The 20,028-nt window shown below is 48.0% G+C and overlaps 1 protein-coding gene across 1 annotated transcript in view; it reads left to right on the top strand.

The window, feature by feature from the left end:
- Positions 1-9,815: 9,815 nt before the first annotated feature.
- LOC124717037 (uncharacterized protein CG43867) overlaps positions 9,816-20,028 on the top strand; it is a 594,156-nt gene continuing 583,943 nt past the window's right edge. The window contains exon 1 of the mRNA XM_047243692.1: positions 9,816-9,885. Coding sequence (XP_047099648.1) covers positions 9,856-9,885 — 30 coding nt within the window. The 5' untranslated portion in view covers positions 9,816-9,855. The remainder of the gene's footprint in view (positions 9,886-20,028) is intronic.

The following is a 20,028-nucleotide window of genomic DNA, read 5'->3' on the forward strand; positions in this document are numbered from 1 at the left end:
TACCCTCCACTGCTCCTCTACTACCATAGAAGTTATTCCCTGATGTCCCTTCTCCTTGTACTTTCCTCATTGATTCTGTAGCGAAGCTCCTCATTCCTTATCAGTCCCCCTAATTTTCAACGTTCTTCTCTAGCACCACATGTAAAATACTTCGATTCTCATCTTCTCCGGTTTTCCCATTGTCCATGGTTCACTACTGCTCCCAGTGTACATTGTCTGAAGTTTCTTTCCTAAAGTAAGGCCAATGTTTGTCACTAGTAGACTTATCTTGGCCATGGATACCCTTTTTGCCGGTGGTGGTCTGCCTTTTACGTCCTCCTTGCTACGTCCATAACGGTTTATTTTGATTCCAAGGCAGCTCAGAAATGGTTCAAATGGCTCTAAGCACTATGGGACTCAGGATCTGAGATCATCAGTCCCTAGACTTAGAACAACTTAAACCTAACAACATCACACGCATACATGCCTGAGGCAGGATTCGAACCTGCTACTGTAGCGCGGTTCCGGACTGAAGCGCCTAGAACCGCTCGGCCACAGCGGCCGGCTGCAAGGCAGCAGAATTCTTTATATTCATCAACTTCGTGATCCCAAAACCTGATGCTAAGTTTGACGCTGTTTTCACTTTACTTCTCATTGCTTTCGTCTTTATGCGATTTACTCTCAATCCATATTCTGTAACCATTGGACCGTTCCATTCAGCAGGTTATGTAATTCTCCTTCACTATCACCGACGATAGAATGTCATCAGCGAATCTTACTATTGATATCCCCTCTCTTTGAACTTTAATCCGACTCTTGAATCTTTCTTTTATTTACAGACGACACTGCTCCTACGATCTACAGACTGAACAGTAGGTGTGAAAGACTACATCTTTGTCTTACACCCTTTTTAATTCGAGCACTTCGCTCCTCGTCTTCCTCTTTTACAGTTCCCTCTTCGCTCTTGTACATATTTATACACACATGTAAAAAAGTTTTGCATCACCTCCGTTCCAAGAGCTCCGGAACCTGTACAGAAAACTGAAATAGAGATCAACATACACATCATTTCCGCCCGTTTTATTGCCCATGAAAACTATACATTGCAAGTTGTACCACCATGCAGCGAGACCTTCAGAAGCGGTGGTCCAGATTGTTGTACACACCGGTACCTCTAATAACCAGTAGCACGTCCTCTTGCACTGATGCATGCCTGTATTCGTCGTGACATACTGTCCACAAGTTCAGTAAAGCATTGTTGGTCCAGATTTAAACAGCCCTTTTCAATCTATCGCAACCATGTTCGATAGGGTTCATGTCTGGGAAACATGACGGCCATTCCAGTCGAGCGATGTCGTTATCGTGAAGGAAGTCAGTTAGAAGATGTGCACGATGGGGGCTCGAAATGTCGTCCATGAAGACGAATTCCTCGCAAATATGCTGCCGATATGGTTGCACTATCTGTCGGAGGATGGCATTCACGTATCGTACAGCCGTTACAGCGCCTTCCTTGACCACCAGCGGCGGTGAAATATACACTCAAGTAGGAGGAAAAGTTTAAGGATAATGCTATCTGAGTTGAATAGTGATACGGAGATCACACTTACGCAAAAGCGCAACAGGGGAAAAAATCACTTAGTAGTAGTGTCTTTGTAAATATTAAACGGGAATTTTGATCTGCGAGCTCCTAGTGTCACTGTTTCAACGCGTAGCGATTAACAGCTAAATGGAGTCTTAAATCTCTGAAATCGTACCACGATATCAGTTGCTGATTATTGTTTTGTAAAAAGAAAATTTTCGCTATTTGACCAATATTGATGAATGCAAGTAGCCCGTTTGCGAGGCTTGGCGATCTCGGAGAAAATAGCATCAGCTTCGGACTTAATTTATGATCTGAAAACCGAGTACGAAAGGTAGGTTGAGAGCGAACTCGCTATTGCGGGGGCGGGCAATTGTTTTGGATCGGGACCACATTGTGGAACCGGAGGTTAGTGGAGGGCCTCACTTTTCAAAATGATTGCATTCGTTAGTTAACGTTGCATTTTTAAAAAGATGTACATTGCACCACAAAAATGGTTCAAATGGCTCTGAGCACTATGGGACTTAACTTCTGAGGTCATCAGTCCCCTAGAACTTAGAACTACTTAAACCTAACTAACCTAAGGACATCACACACATCCATGCCCGAGGCAGGATTCGAACCTACGACCGTAGCGGTCGCGCGGTTCCAGACTGTAGCGCCTAGAACCGCTCGGCCACCCCGGCCGGCTGCACCACAAAAAACAATCATATAAAGAAAATACAATAGTGGCAGTTTTAATCAGTTTATTTATTGTGATAAATTCAAATCATCTGTGGTTGCGAGGACATATACTCTTAGAACCTGTTAAATGAGACAAAAGCATCCTACCATCCTTTTCTACAATTGTTTTGAAATCAACCGTGGGATTCCTTGTTGAGATTCTCATCACGGCCTCCAGGTTAATGTCTGTCGGAAAGCATGCTGGGGCCTAAGTTTACTCTCGTTATTCTTCAAGCAAGTAAAAGTTTACTCAAAATACGTGTAGACCCAAATATGCAGCACATTTTCTCAGCATATTGGTTCACACGTGGAAATTTTGCTACAGGCAAAGATTTGTAAAAGCCCACTAATGTCACAGCAAAAATTCACAGTGTGATGTGACTGCAGGTCGACAAGTAACTGGAGAACGCCTGTATGTTCGCACCCATTAGCCACAGTGCAGCGTATCAGATTTGTCTGTGCTATTGTTATCTACATTGCGGAATGCGCATGTGTATTGACGTAGCCATCTTAGTGAAAACCCTCGGTCGCGCACGGGAATGAAATCTCGGTCCAGGGCGGATTTTTCTGACTCTCTTGGCATACCACGACCGCAGCTCGTGGACTAGTGGCTAGCGTTCCTTCCTGTGGATCACAGGCTCTCGGGTTCGATTCCCAGCCGAGTTGGGGATTTCCTCTGCGTGGCGGCTGGGTGTTTCTGTTGTCCTCATCATTTCATCACCATCATCATCATTCGTAACAGTGGCTAATTGGACTGTGTAAAAATGGGACTGTGCCAAAATTGGGATTTTGTATGGGCGCTGGTGACAGCGCAATTGAGCGCTCCACAAACCAAACATCATCATCATCGTCATCATTCGCATACCACACAAGAACCCTTAGCGGGCCACATGTGGCCAGCAAGGTGATTTGCCCACCCATGTGCTAGTGTGTGTCCCTTATATACGAGATATTGTAAATTATACGAAGTAATTTTACAAAATGTCTGCAGGCACGTTAAATTGACTGGCTGTGTAATTTAGTATTGAATCGACTACATAGTTCAGTTCTGGTGACTATACTCACACATTAAAAAAGATCAGCTTTAAATACTAAAAACACATTACAAAAACAATACATTACACTGAATAAACATCTCATGTACGGTGGCGTAAGCTGCGTGTAAGTCAACTGGAGGTTTAAGATGCCTTTCATTAGGCCCACAGATTAAATCTCTGTGCCGGACCGAGACTCGAACTCAGGACCTTTGCCTATCCCGGGCGAGTGGACTTCTTCACCTTCCCCCCCCCCCCCCCAACAAACAAAGATCAATCAAGAAAAAAGAATGCATTGTGTACTACAATCTGCGTGCCCCGAAAAACTGGAGCTACTGCCTAGCCCCCCATTGCCTGAGTCTGTTGTGTGCGACTCTGTGCACTACAGTAAGGAGAGTTGAGGCACAGAGTCATAAGATAGCTGGATAGGAGCAGAAATGATTAGCGAACAAGTAACACACAGCAAACAGAAGACGTATTTCTTCAGAGGAACAGATATTCAATACAAATACTGCAGCCAAAAACACAGTCCAGCTGTCGCAACGTCTACGAGGAAAAGTCTCTCTGTACTAAAGCACACATGATGAAGACAGACCCATGACCAGCCGGCGTTCGCATAGCATCATGTGTTGTGAAGTGACTCGGAGCACAAATGGTCTGTGTCGCTGCCGCCACACATCCTACGTCGCGGAGGCAGAGCCACTGCAGATGTGCCTGAATGGTGTGCTCCATTGGGTCTGCTGAATCCCACGTGACTGCAATTGGCATTGGACAGAAACTTGCAGTTCCACTGACAACATTGATATAACAGTAGGAGTGCTATGGATACCTGATACCGCAGACTCTGGTCAAATACGTGGCGTCGGAACTGAAATCACTACCAGAGATAATTGCTTTCATGTTTTGCAGTCGACACAGCGATCGATAGCCTGACCAAACAGGTGACAAACACTGTGCGTTTTGCTGATTCGGGAGCAGTGAAAGGTGTTCGTTATTCAGCCGCCACCTTTTGATGTCAGTGCCTCCTGGTATCACAGTTGTTCACCCAAATATCCCTCCACCTCATCTCCAGTAGCCCTATTCTATATCGTCCATGCCATTGGGTTCCATTAGTTAGCCTCAGTAGTGACATCATTTCCGGTTCGGTAGCTGACGTTGCTACTCTGTCTGCTGCTGAGGCCTGTCCACCAGCTGATTGTTCGTCTACTGTACCGAGAGGTGGTGAGCTGTTGGTAACGCCATATGTTCGGTTCGATGTGCTTTGATTGCGGATATAGAAATCTTACGTGATTTTTAGAACTGGATGTAGTGATTAGGTTGTATTGAAGAATCACTGGGATGCATCTGAAGTTGGAGATGAGTTCATAAATTTTATTATGCATGCATGGAAACATGCGTTCCCAGAGGTCAGGAAACTGTAACCGTTTTTATGCATTTCAGCCAACTCATGGAAGTGGGCATGGTGTGCATAGTAATGTTGAGTAGGAAAAAGCGACAAAGGTGGTTCAGAGGAGACTAATCTCTTTGAACTGTTCAAGAGCAACGTTATTGAAAATCCAAACAAATCATAACAACTTGTCCCGTATAATTTGTAATATGCATTCCATCGTAAAATTAACAAAAAATGGTTCAAATGGCTCTGAGCACTATGGGGCTTAACATCTGAGGTCATCAGTCCCCTAGACTTAGAACTACTTAAACCTAACACATCCATGCCCGAGGCAGGATTCGAACCTGCGACCGTAGCAGCAGCGCGGTTCCGGACTGAGGGGCCAAGAACCGCTGACCACAGCAGCCGGTAATTAATAAATAACTGGTTGCTATACGACTTGTTATGGAATACTAAAGTGTATTGGCTTAGTACCAGTAATAACATTTTGTACCTTAGGCGTTTTACGAAATTTTACGTAATGTATCTGATACAATTCTACACAAATCTTATTAACTTACAAAATCATGTGCATGTGTGGCACAAAAAGTTAAAACACTGCTGTAATTGTCTACAAATCTTTAAAGTAGAAGATAACAGGTTTAGGATGGTCTGCTCAGCTTCTAGCTGCTTGCGCCAACATCTAGTACATTTTGGAAGCAAGTGAACGAAAGCGCTAGGCGTCACATATTGTTTGCGAATTACGGCTCTCAGCTGTAGCCTAAAGGCTACAATTTTAAACGCCGCTTGTTGTTCTGAGGAAGGCCAAATACACTTGCCGAAGCTGGTCAATAATAAGGCGTCATACTGCATCCTGGATGCTGGTTTTGCTTCATATATAGCACTCGTAACAACAGACACATAATGGCAATACGCAAAGTCATTTCAGTGTCACTGTGATGTCAAAATACTAACCTTCTCATTTCCTTCCACAATTTCTACTGATATGTTATACGACCAGCACTATTCACTGTAAACATACATTTCGAAAAGAGTAATGGGAACAGCATGTGTGATAGTTGTGTAGGCTGACGGCTTCGGATGTGGGGCAGTGTGCTGGCCACAGTGCGCTGTTACAGGCGTCCAGTCGTCGGGTGACCACGCCCACATCTGCGGTCACTTGTCTCTGATTGGCTGCAGTGAGGAGAGACGGCAACATGGCCTCAGGTCCTCGGGAGCCATACCGATTCGCTACCAAGTGGCTTACGGAATTCCACAGAGACTTTGTCGCCGTAACCCTACCGCTCAATGCGCTCACTAGGCCAACCGATAGGCAGATAATGGCTCTGAGTACTATGGGACTTAACATCTATGGTCATCAGTCCCCTAGACTTAGAACTACTTAAACCTAACTAACCTAAGAAAATCACACAACATCCAGTCATCGATAGGCAGATAATCAAAGTGATTCAGAATAAGGGTGCAGACCACGCCCCACCCCACCCTGCCACAGCAGTCAGACGCTGTAGCTTCCGCAATTGGCCATTACAATTGTTCACTTCTGAACAGCAAACCCTTGGAAAGCATGCCTCCGGCGTTTAGATCTCAGAGGCTGCACAGAAAGTCCAGCGAGCTAACTTCTCCTCCCAGCCCTGGCTGCACGGCCAGAGCATGCTCTGTCTGCTAGAGAGGGGTCGTTAGCGAACTAAGGGACCAAAGGAACGGTTCAGCAAGATCAACGGAAAGAGCGAGGAACGAATTCTAAGTAACGGTCTTTCATAGTTAACTTGGTCGCGGCTTTCTACTTATAGTTTCCGGGAACGGGAGACAGTCGGTCTCGTTCCCGCAACGGCACGTCGGCCGGTCTCGTTCCAGCCTCGGTCCCGTTCCCGCCTGTCTCGGTCTCGGTCTCGCTCGGCCGACTGCACCTAGTTACTTCAATATAGAGTTGTTCTTCGTTTCGTTCGCTGCGCACGCCCATTCTACATCTGTATCAACCTATTTTGAACTCTTCTGGAATTAGATTTTCATTCTGCAGCAGAGTGTACGCTGATATGAAACTTCCTGGCAGATTAAAATTGTGTGCCGGACCGAGACTCGAACACGGGAACTTTGCCTTTCGCGGGAAAGTGCTCTACCAACTGAGCTACCCAAGCACGACTCACGACCCGTTCTCACAGCTTCAATTCTGCCAGTACCTCGTCTCTGGACTTCTGGTTCTTTTCGTATTCTACACTACCGGCCATTAAAATTGCTACACCAAGAAGAAATTCAGATGATAAAAGTGTATTCACTGGACAAATATATTATACTAGAACTTACATGTGATTACAAAAAATAGTTCAAATGGTTCTGAGCACTAGGGGACATCACGCACATCCATGCCGGAGCCAGGATTCGAACCTGCGACCGTATACATGTGGTTACATTTTCACGCAATTTGGGTTCATAGATCCTGACAAATCAGTACCCAGAACAACCACCTCTGGCCGTAATAACGGCCTCGATACAAATGGGCATGTGATTATATTTTCACTCAATTTGGGTGCATAGATCCTGAGAAATCAGTACCCAGAACAAACACTTCTCGCCGTAATAACGCCGTTGATACGCCTGGACATTGAGTCAAACAGAGCTTGGATGGCGCGTACAGGTACAGCTGCCCATGCAGCTTCAACACGGTACCACAGTTCGTCAAGAGTAGTGACTGGCGTATTGTGACGAGCCAGTTGCTCGGCCACCATTGACCAGACGTTTTCAATTGGTGAGACATCTGGAGAATGTGCTGGCCAGGGCAGCAGTCCAACATTTTCTGTGTCCAGAAAGGCCCGTACAGGACCTGCAACATGCGGTCGTGCATTATCCTGCTGAAATGTTGGGTTTCGCAGGGATCGAATCAAGGGTAGAACCACGGGTCGTAACACATCTGAAATATAACGTCCACTGTTCAAAGTGCCGTCAATGCGAACAAGACGTGACCGAGACGTGTAACCGATGGCACCCCATACCATCACGCCAGGTGATACGACACTATGGTGATGACGAATACACGCTTCCTATGTGCGTTCACCACGATGTCGCCAAACACGGATGCGACCATCATGATGCTGTAAACCGAACCTGGATTCGTCCGAAAAAAATGACGTTTTGCCATTCGTGGACTCAGGTTCGTCGTCGAGTACATCATCGCAGACTCCCCTGTCTGTGATGCAGCGTCAAGGGTAACCGCAGCCATGGTCTCCGAGCTGATAGTCCATGCTGCTGCAAACGTCGTCGAACTGTTCGTGCAGATGGTTGTTGTCTTGCAAACGTCCCCATCTGTTGACTCAGGGATCGAGACGTGGCTGCACGATCCGTTACAGCCATGAGGATAAGATGCCTGTCATCTCGACTGCTAGTGATACGAGGCCGTTGGGATCCAGCATGGCGTTCCGTATTACCCTCCTGAACCCACCGATTCCATATTCTGCTAACAGTCATTGGATCTCGACCATCGAGAGCAGCAATGTCGCGATACGAGAAACCGCAATCGTGATAGGATACAATCCGATGTTTATCAAATTCGGAGACGTGATAGTACGTATTTCTTCTCCTTACACGAGGCATCACAACAACGTACCACCAGGTATCGCCGGTCAACTGCTCTTTGCGTCTGAGAAATTGGTTGGAAACTTTCCTCATGTCAGCACGTTGTACGTGTCGCCACCGGCGCCAACCTTGTGTGAATGCTCTGAAAAGGTAATCATTTGCATATCACAGCATCTTCTTCCTGTCGGTTAAATTTCGCGCCTGTAGTACGTCATCTTCGTTGTGCAGCAATTTTAATAGCCAGTTGTGTATTCAGCGTCCACGACAAGTAATTAAAATGTATTTTATAATTACGTAAATTACATAAAAATTATGTGGTATGTAATACACGCATCTTTTCAGGTAACAAAGGGGCATATCAGCTTGCTTCACTATTTCCATAAACAGCAGAAGACATATAAAAAGGCAAGTTTTTTTGTTATTAGAAGTGCAAGGGAAGTCAGCACGGCACACACGAGTGGCCATTTTCCGTCTTTTTTTTTATCCAAGGTAAAACAGCATGTTCACTGTTATGGAAGGCAGACCGGCTTACAACCGAATGAAGCCCTCGCTCAATAATCGAGTGTCAGAGTCAAATGGTTCAAATGGCTGGAACTTAGAACTACTTAAACCTAACTAACCTATGGACATCCCACACATCCATGCCCGAGGCAGGATTCGAACCTGCGACCGTAGCGGTCGCGCGGTTCCAGTCTGAGTGTCAGAGACACCATTTTGTAAAGAGAATATGATAACTCCTAAAATATTATTTCAATGGTACTGGGTGGCGCACGAAAAATCCTCCCCGAGTCCCAGAGTGCTCACTGTCGCCCACCAATCGTCATCTATTGTTTCGAACTTGTTGTCTGAATTAGCTCACTTGTTATTTCTTTACTCTCTAATTATTACATGTTTATGTATTCTGCTTGTAGCTGTCATCAAATCGTGCGTAACTGGCGAGCAGTCTGTAGCCGGGGCCGGTTTCTCGTGCGCCACCTTATATTATTTTCCCGCAATCAGCCACATAACGTTACTGTTGGCTAAACGAGAGGTTTTGCAGGACTTCTACACGTGTGAGAGAATTCTGTAATGAACAAAAACGCTGTACTCTAGAGGGGAGCTATGGTGCCTCACCAATGCTACTAATTTTGAGTTTTCCGTAAGAACCATATATTATGCACATATAAACGGTTAACGAGTAAAAATAAACGATTAACAAAAAAGAGCGATGACCAGTGAAGTAGTTACCAAGGATGAACGAGTTTGCCCACCTCTACCAACTACACCTCCACTCCATGGCTTGTGCACTAGACTGCCACCCCCACTGCATGGCTTGTGCAGTAGACTGCCGCCCCCGCTGCATGGATTGTGCAGTAGACTGCCGCCCCCTCTGCATGGCTTGTGCAATAGACTGCCGCCCCCAACTGCGTGGCTTGTGCAATAGACTGCCGCCCCCGCTGACAGCCGCCTGCCCACAGAGCGCTGCGCCGCCCCCCATGCTGGCGGTGGAGGAGCCGCAGCCGCCCCCGCCCATGGCGCCACCCGCCCCCGCCCCCACGCCCGCCCCCGCCTCCGGAAGCAGCCACGCGCCACCTGCCTGCGACATGGACTCACTCGACGACCTCCTGCACAAGGTGAGATCTCCTATGTCTGTCTCTCTCTCTCTCTCGCTGCCTCTTTCTAGCATCAGCTTGGAGTATTTACGTCCATGTCTGCATGAAAGATGATTGATAGCCATCCCCAATATACTCGCGGACTGCGAATATATTGGCATCAGCGGTATTAGGTATAGATATACTCGCTACGTATTAGTGACATACCAAAATTTGACCTGCCAGGGTAGCCGAGAGCGCTAATGCGCTGCTTCCTGGACTCGGGTAGGCGCGCCGGCCCCAGATTGAGTCCGCCCGGCGGATTAACGACGAGGGCCGGTGTGCCGGCCAGCCTGGATGTGGTTTTTAGGCGGTTTTACACATCCTGCGAGGTGAATACTGGGCTGGTCCCCAAGTTCCGCCTCAGTTACACGACTCACAGACATTAGTATAACGTTCGCACTATTTCATGACTTATACTAGACGCAGACAGCTGAGATACACTACTTCCGTCTCAGGGGGTTCGGGCTGGCGGCAGGAAGAGCATCCGGCCACCCTCTGCAATTAACACTGCCAAATTCGTCATAATAGAGCCGATCTCACGTTGGAGTGGGACAAAGGCCGGAGAAAGAAAGAAAGAAAGAAAGTGACATACGTAAAATTTCTGCCAGACACAGACTCGAACCCAGATTTCCCGCTTTTGCGAATGGTCGTCATAACCGCTTCGGCTATCTGTGCACGCCTCCTGGAGCAGTCCAAACTTCCATGTCGCACACTGTCTACCTAATGCAGCTGATACCAAGGTATTAGCATTCGGCGCATTTACTTCAAATTAATTGTGCATGATATTAAGTACTTGTCAAAATCTGAAGTTCAAATAAACTTCTATCGCAATTTTTGTAATGGAGACGAGTTTAAGCTTTAACTTTTTACAATGGTTCCACACATGGAAGTAAATTTATTTAATTTGTGGTCTAAGTCATTGTTATATCCGGAAGCGATATCGCATCGTAGATATTCAAAATTCTTTAGTTGCTCCAAGATTTTAGTATCAACACTATTTTAGGTCTTACTGGCAGTATGCTCTGAAATACCATTACTTTCGTTTTATCTACCGACAACTTTAGGCTGCAAGCAACTTACAGACGTCCCTCTTAAGGCCATCTGCATTCTCTATAGTCATAGTTAGGTCATCTGCATATAAAATTAAATTTAGTCTAGTGTCACGATCTAAAAGAACTCCATTTACTTTGAATATTTTCCATTTGAAGCTAACATCTGTAGTCAGGGTGAACATTAATAAAACCGACAAATTGCAGGGACTGATACCTAACATGAATTGGAAGATAAAAGGTCTTGTGAACACATGTCTGGAAATGGATCGTCCCAAACACAGTACAGAGCTGCATCGCATCCACGTCACAAAAGATGCTCAAAGTGGTCTCCATGGGCTGCAATGGACGCGTTTACACTTCATCGTGGACTGCCGGACTTTGGTTTACACCATAGTGGCGGGCCACTTGCCTGGAGGTTGTACCAGAGTACGTCTCAATTTTCTGTAGAACCCGGTCCTGGAACTCTGGTGTACGCACAGTCCGCCGCGTCCCTACATGTTTGCCTATCTGAAAGGAACCATGCTCACACAGACGCCCAAAAAGGGCTTCAAATGTTGAGTGATGTGGTTGGTGTCTGTGAGGCTACTAGTTTTGATATAGCCGGCTTCTTCCCGACATGAGCACTGGACCTTTCTGCTGCTTACAGTGCGCTGCGTCTAACGCACAGCCCGCAACACACAAGGAAGACACGACAGGTGGTCAGAGGAACTTTCGTTCGTCAGCGCCATCTACCGTGGCAATGATACAATTCCAGACACATGTTCATCGGACCTTATTTCCCAATTTCCACCGAGCAAGGTGACCCGGTGATTAGCACATTGGGCTCGCATTCGGGAAGACGACGGTCCGAACAGTCGTCCAGACATCCTGATTTAGGTTTTTCGTGATTTCCCTAAATCGCTTCAGGCAAATTCGTTGATGGTTCCTTTGAAAGGGCATAACCGACTTCCTTTCCCATCCTTCCCTAATCCAATTGGTACGATGTCCTCGCAATTTGGCGCATTCCCCCCAAATCAAGCAATCAACGAACCTCCATTTCCTCTCAGCAGTCCACACCTACAGTTTGTCGGTTTTATCATTCTTCACCCTGTATATATTGAAGAATGTAGGAGAAATACAACAGCCTTGCCGTACTCCTTTGCTTGTATTCATTGGCTTTGTGTTACTCTACTGGCCATTAAAATTGCTACACCAAGAAGAAATGCAGATGACAAACTGGTATTCGCTGGACAAATATATTATACTAGAACTGCCATGAGATTATATTTTCACTCAGTTTGGGTGCATAGATCCTGAGAAATCAGTACCCAGAACAACCACTTCTGCCGTAATAACGCCCTTGATACGCCTGGGCATTGCGCCAAACAGAGCTTCGATGGCTGTACGGGTACAGTTGCCCATGCACCTTCAACACAACAGTCCATCAAGAGTAGTGACTGGCGTATTGTGACGAGCTAGTTGCTCGGCCACCATTGACCAGATGTTTTCAGTTGGTGAGAGATCTGGAAAATGTGCTGGCCAGGGCAGCAGTCGAACGCTTTCTGTATCCGGAAAGGCCCGTAAAGGATCTCCAACATGCGGTCGTACATTATCCTACTGAAATGTAGGGTTTCGCAGGGATCGAATAAAGGGTAGAGCCACGTGTCGTAACACATCAGAAATGTAACGTCCACTGTTCAAAGTGCCGTCAGTACGAACAAGAGGTGACCGAGACGTGTAACCAATGGCAACCCATACCATCACGCTGGACGATACGCCATTGTGGCGACGACGATACACGCTTCCGATGTGCGTTCACCGCGATGTCGCCAAACGCGGATGGGAACATCATGATGCTGTAAACCATGGCAGGCGCTCCTGCCTGTGATGCAGCGTCAAGGTAACCGCAGCCATGGTCTCCGACCTGATAGTCCATGCTGCTGCAAGCGTCGTCGAACTGTTCGTGCAAATGGCTGTTGTCTTACAAACGTGCCCATCTGTTGACTCAGGGATCGAGACGTGGCTGCACGATCCGTTACAGCCATGCGGATAAGACGCCTGTCATCTCGACTGCTTGTGATACGAGGCCGTTGGGATCCAGCACGGCGTTCCGTATTACCCTCCTGAACCCACCGATTCCGTATTCTGCTAACAGTCATTGGATCTCGAGCAACGCGAGCAGCAATGTCGCCATACGATAAACCGCAATCGCGACAGGCTACAAACCGACCTTTATCAAAGTCGGAAACGTGATGGTACGCATTTCTCCTCCTTCCACGAGGCATCACAGCAACGTTTCACCAGGCAACGCCGGTCAACTGCTGTTTGTGTATGAGAAATCGGTTGGAAACTTTCCTCATGTCAGCACGCTGTACGTGTCGCCAGCGGCGCTAATCTTCGTGTGAATGCTCTGAAAAGCTAATCATTCCTATATTAGAGCATCTTCTTCCTGTCGGTTAAATTTCGCGTCTGTAGCACGTCATCTTCGTGGTGTAGCAATTTTAATGGCCAGTAGTGTACATTTGTATTTATAAAGCCACCCTTCGCTTCAGAGTTACAGAATTAGCGTTTTTTTGAATTCGCCAACACGATTCAACAGTCGGAGAGGAAGCCAGCGTCGGAATCAGTCTGGGTGGGGTACGAAACGTTGCGACGTCCGAAACAAAGAGAGAGCCGCGAATCACGTCGCGGTATTCCATTAGGGCGCTCGCCTATTATTCCGCGTCTTCCCCTCGCGCCGCGCCGGATCTTTATTTGGTCTGGCGGGGTGGCAGTATTACTGCTACCGGTTCCGGATTTTAGGGGGAGAATTGTGGCGGCCGTGCGCTGGGCTGCGACTGCCCGCGAACGGGGAAGGCCGAGGGGTGAGCGTGGTCAGTGTCGCCAACTGCGCCGGCCGTAAAACTCTCGGCGGTACGAGCGGCAGCAGTGCTGGCAGTAGTGGGGCTGAGACGGTTTTACGAGCGCCCCGGTCGGTGTTATTATTGCCAGCGCTCGCCGACCGCCAATCCGCGCCGACCGCGCCCCGGCCCGGCACCGTTTCCAGTCGCCGCAGACACCGGTCTCCCGTGGTCCAATTCTGTACCACACATACCTCTCGGTTCCGTCGGTTATCCTTGGTAGTAACGTCATTTTCGGTTCGTTAGCCGACGGTGCTGTTGTGTATGTTACTGAGGCCTGGTAAGGATCGGTCCCCCTGCCGATTATTCATCTACTGTGTTGTGGCGAAACAAGACAGCTACGCCACACTGAAGTAGCCGAAAGGCACGCGTTTAGCAGGCAAGTTATAGGTCTGTAACAGGATACGTGATAAATGTGATAAAGAAAAGAACATAGCTACTAGAACACTTAACTTTTATATCGTCCTTTGGTATACATGCAATGTTACAAATGGCGCCTTGCTAGGTCGTAGCCATTAACTTAGCTGAAGGCTATTCTAACTGTCTCTCGGCAAATGAGAGAAAGGCTTTGTCAGTGTAGTCACTAGCAAAGTCGTCGTACAACTGGGGCGAGTGCTAGTCCGTATCTCGAGACCTGCCTTGTGGTGGCGCTCGGTCTGTGGTCACACAGTGGCGACACGCGGGTCCGACATGTACTAAATGGACCGCGGCCGATTTAAGCTACCACCTAGCAAGTGTGGTGTCTGGCGGTGACACCACATTCCTCCCCCGCAGATCGGCGAACGGTCGTGTTATAAGGCTTCCGCCCGCCGTGGGGAGGACCCGATGTTGACATATGCGATGAGGTGGGGAGCCTAACAACAGGCGAGGCTGTGCCACCCACACCTGGCCATTCGGTCCGAGGGGAGCTAGGAACGCCTGAAAACCTAGTCCAGGGTGCACGTCAACATGCGGTGTATGCGCCCATAAAGAGACAGGAGGGGCCGAAGGGTCGACCTCCATTGCGTCGAGGTATCCGACGCGCGAAGACGTCATGTGGTCCGGAGCGGGCAAGAGTTCCGTGGCGGAGGACAGCTGGGCACGGGAAGCGATCGGTGGCGCGTGACCCAGGGAGGCGCTCGGCAGCTGCAGCGAAGCGTCGAATGCGGGCGGCGCCGGCGGGAGAACAGGCGGCGGCGGCTGCGGCGGCGCGTCGCCATGGGGCAAAATTGAAGGCGAGCCAGTAGAGGCGAGCCAGTAGATGGGTCCCCAGGGCGCTGACCGGACGGCACCGTCGCTGAAAGCAGACAGGGAGCGGCAGAACCCGTGCGACGACAGAGGCGCAACTGATTGAGATGCCGACGCACCTCACCAGAGGCCCCCAAAACCAAATACATCACGCGGCCGAGGCAGCAAAGAATGCGCCCTGCGAGCCAACGCCGTGAACCTCGATAGTTGCGATAGAATGCAACGTCGCCTGGTGCAAAAGCAGGAGTCTGCCGCTGCACAGGAACCTGATGCGGCGGATGCAGCAAAGACATCAAGGTTCGATGAGGACGACCGTGGAGCAACTCAGCCGGCGAGCGACCATCTCGGGGCTGAGAGCGATACGATGACAAAAAGAGCAACAACGCGTCCTCCCGAGAATGCGACTCTTTCAACTTTAACATCTGTGACTTGAAAGTCCGAACCAATCGTTCAGCGGCACCATTTGACTGAGGCGAAAACGGCGCGGATGTCCGATGTTGAATACCATTGGCCTGGCAGAATGACTGAAATTCTGCGGACATGAATTGTGGGCCATTGTCGGAAACAATAGTCTGCGGAAGACCTTCAATGCAAAAGATAGCAGACAACGCTTGGATGGTGGCAGATGACGTCGTGGAAGACATCCGGACAACAAAAGGAAAATTACTGAAGGCATCTACGAGAACCAACCATCGAGCATTCCAGAATGGACCAGCAAAATCGATATGCAAGCGTTGACAAGGGGAAGTGGCTTTTGGCCATGCAAAGACTTTCCGCGGCGGTGCGGATTGTTGTTCGGCACACGCCATGCAAGAAGAACACATATTCGTAATCGCAGCATCAATTCCAAACCAAGTACAGTGCTGACGAGCAAGTTGTTTCGTTCGCACTATACCCCAATGTCCTTGGTGAAGAAGCCGTAAGACACAGGACTGTAACGAACGTGGGACCACGACTCTGGACTGATCATTATCAGAACACAACAACAAAACACCACGTCGTACAAAAAGTCTCTCCTTGTGAGCAAAAAATTGGCGAACCAACGGATCCTCGATCCGAGACTTTGACAAAGGCCATTGCGTAGCAACAAAACGCAAAACGGTAGCAAGGACCGGGTCAGCAGCTGTGGCTGTAGCTACACGACGAAAATCAATCGGAAACGATTCGACCACTTCATCGGTTTCCGAATCAATGAACATGCAAGCAAGTTCGGAAGAATCGAATGCTCTATCCTCAGCAACAGGCAAACGGGACAACGCATCGGCGTTTCCGTGCTTAGCAGTGGACCGATACAAGATATCGTAGCGGTACTGCGAGAGGAAAATAGACCAGCGAATGAATTTCTGCGCTGTACGTGGAGGTACAGGTTTGTTCGGATGAAAAAGCGACGTCAAAGGTTTGTGGTCTGTGATGATGGTAAAGTGACGACCATACAAGAAATCATGGAACTTAGTAACACCAAACACGAGAGCCAAACCTTCTTTCTCTATCAGCGAGTAATTTCTTTGCGCAGACGAGAGCAATTTTGACGCAAAGGCAATAGGGCGATCATGCGAGCCAACTTTGTGCGCAAGCACAGCACCGATCCCGAAATCCGATGCATCTACCATCAACAAAAGGGGTTTCTGGGGATCGAATGGCGTAAAGCAAGTATTAGAAAGCAACGCCGATTTCAACTGGCGAAAGGCGCGTTCGCATTCCGTCGTCCAGACGAACGGAACACCCTTACGGCGTAAGCTATGAAGCGGAGCTGAAATGGAAGAGGCATCGCGCAGAAAGCGATGATAATAGTTAATTTTACCCAATACACTCTGTAGCTGCTTCACATTCTGTGGCGAAGGCAATTCTTGTATGGCACGGAGGTGCTCTGGACTGGGATGTATGCCTTGTGCATTTATGACATGTCCCAGATATGGTAAGTCACGAGCAAAATACACACATTTGTCCTTCCGCAAACGAAGACCATTTTGTCGCAACACCTGAAATAATGTTCGTAGGTGTGCTAAATGCTCGTCGGCTGTCTTTCCGGGGATCACGATATCGTCCAGATAGTTCGCAGCAGTAGGGACCGATGCACAAACAGTTTGTAAATATTGCTGAAACAATGCAGGGGCGGATGCACACCCGAATGGCAGTCTTTTGAATCGGTACAAACCAAGATGCGTGTTAACCACCAAGACGCGCTGGGATTCGGCGTCCACTGGGATTTGCAAGTACGCATCTGCTAGGTCCAACTTCGAAAAGTATGTACCCGGGCACAGTTTGTCAAAAAGATCTTCCGGGCGGGGTAAAGGAAAAGTTGCAATCACGAGTTGTGGATTCACTGTTGCCTTGAAGTCCACAAAGTCTCAGTTTTCTGGAAGGTTTTGGCAAAATTACTAAGGCCCAGAGAGAAGCTTGTACACGTTCAATTACACCTTGTGATTCTAAATCGTTTAATGTTCTTGCGACCTCATCACGCAATGCGTGAGGAACATTGCGCGTTCTGAAAAATTTCGGTTGCGCGTTGACTTTCAGTTCCAAATGTGCTTCATAGTTCATAGCGCAACCAAGGCCTGGTGCAAAAATGTCTGCAAATTCTTCACACAGACGAGAAACACTGTCTGAAGGCACAGTCTCGTTCACTGATAGGACCTGATTTACAATAGACAAGTTAAACAACTGAAATAAATCTAAACCAAACAAGTTCACTGCAGTAGAAGAACGAAGAACGTAAAATGACACAAGTTTTGTTTGTCTCTTATATGTTGCAAGAAGGGTGCACTGTCCTAACACAGGGATCTGCTGTCCTGAATATGTAGTGAGCTTAACAGTTGACGCACGCAACGGAGGTTTGCCCAGTTGTTTGTACGTGTCGTGATTGAGCAATGAAACTGCAGCTCCGGTATCGAGCTGGAATGGTATGACCTTGCCAGTAAAGTCCAAATCTACAAAAAGTTTATTGTCCTGCTGACGACAAGAGCGACTGTTTTGTGTAATTTGAACAGACACTTGTACAGAATCACTTGCTAACTGACGTGATTTCCGGCGACGTCGACGCACACTTTTTGTGGGACGAACACAGTCACTGGTAGAAAGAGTGGCACTGGACGAAGTGGAATTAACTACATGAATGTCCATGGGCGAAGGTTCACGAACCTGAGTGTCCTTGGTTCGATTCCGGCGCGAAGCAAAGGGCCTGGAACGATTAAGAGTGTCTGATCTGAGTTTTTTCTGGCAAACACTTTGAACATGTCCTTTCTTATTACAGAAAAAGCAAATAGCTTGGCATGACGGGCAATTTTCACGCGAATGTCTAGTAGCACACCGCGGGCATGATTTCACTGCATTTGTATGCTGGCGCGGCACACCTGGTTTAGAGCGTGGCGGCAGCTGCGTGGACGTGCGCGAGGGCAGTTTACCGGGCCGCGCAGCGCGGCCGGCGGGCCGGTTAATGTTACACACGGCTGGCGAAGTTGCAAATGATTCCTGAGCAAAGTCAAGTGTGTCTTGTCTATCCAATATGTCTATCACTTGCTGAAGGGAGGGATTAACTAGTTTCAAAATCTGTTCCCGTATGCGAACATCAGAAACGTTCTGTGCTATTGCATCACGTACCATTGTATCTGAATAAGGGAGTCCACATTCACACTCAAAAGCACAATCCCGTGTAAGGCCTTGCAATGTTGCAACCCACTCCCTATTAGTCTGACCGGCCATACGTTTTGTACGAAAGAAAGTATACCTTTTTGCAACTACATTAACTGTTTCTTTGAAATAGGCGTCCAATGCCGACAAAATTTCTTTGTAGGACAGAGTTGCTACGTCGCGTCGGGGAAACAATTTCACTATCACACGGTACGTTTGCACCCCTACACACGCCAATAAATGAGGCTGCCGCTCGTTATCTTGAATCCTGTAGGCGGCGAGATGGAATCCAAACTGGCGTGACCACTCAGTCCATGTCTCTTGGGTTGGGTCAAACTTGCGAAACGGCGGTGCAACTGCATGTTGTGGCTGCGGTAGCGGTGAAGCGGCGGCTGCCGCATCGGTTTGAATGGCACGTTGACCCTGGACGAGCTGTCCAAGGGCATCCAATAACGCCTGCATCTGCTGATTCTGCAAGCGATAAAATTCAGACAGTACATCTGGCGAAGCCATGACACAAGTAAATGTAAGCAATTAGAAAGAACAAGACCCGTTTCCGTTGACTCGTCGCCAACTGTTGTGGCGTAACAAGACAGCTACGCCACACTGAAGTAGCCGAAAGGCACGCATTTAGCAGGCAAGTTATAGGTCTGTAACGGGATACGTGATAAATGTGATAAAGAAAAGAACGTAGCTACTAGAACACTTAACTTTTATATCGTCCCTTGGTATACAGCATTCTTGATGATACAAGTGAGACTCATTAAGATACATGCAATGTTACAAATGGCGCCTTGCTAGGTCGTAGCCATTAACTTAGCTGAAGGCTATTCTAACTGTCTCTCGGCAAATGAGAGAAAGGCTTCGTCAGTGTAGTCGCTAGCAAAGTCGTCGTACAACTGGGGCGAGTGCTAGTCCGTATCTCGATACCTGCCTTGTGGTGGCGCTCGGTCTTCGATCACACAGTGGCTACACGCGGGTCCGACATGTGTTAAATGGACCGCGGCTGATTTAAGCTACCACCTAACAAGTGTGGTGTCTGGCGGTGACACCACATACTGTGCCGAGATGTCAATTATCTTACCAGTTCGTTCAGTTCGGTAGCTTTGACTGCAGAGACAATTTCTTATTTTAGAAATATTGTGTGGTTTTTAGTTTTGGACATAGTGATTAAGTTTTCCACAACCTCAACTGAAGATTACACGGCAGTCAGATGGTCCCGATGGGCCACTTGGGGCCTGAAGATGGAGTTTTCTGAAGTATTACCAGGACACATCCCACTGGAAACTGAGTTCGTAGATGTCATGCATGCATTTCAGCTGAGAATCGTGGGTCAT

The sequence above is a fragment of the Schistocerca piceifrons genome, chromosome 9 (assembly GCF_021461385.2).
Source record: "Schistocerca piceifrons isolate TAMUIC-IGC-003096 chromosome 9, iqSchPice1.1, whole genome shotgun sequence".
NCBI classification, from domain to species: Eukaryota; Metazoa; Arthropoda; class Insecta; order Orthoptera; family Acrididae; genus Schistocerca; species Schistocerca piceifrons.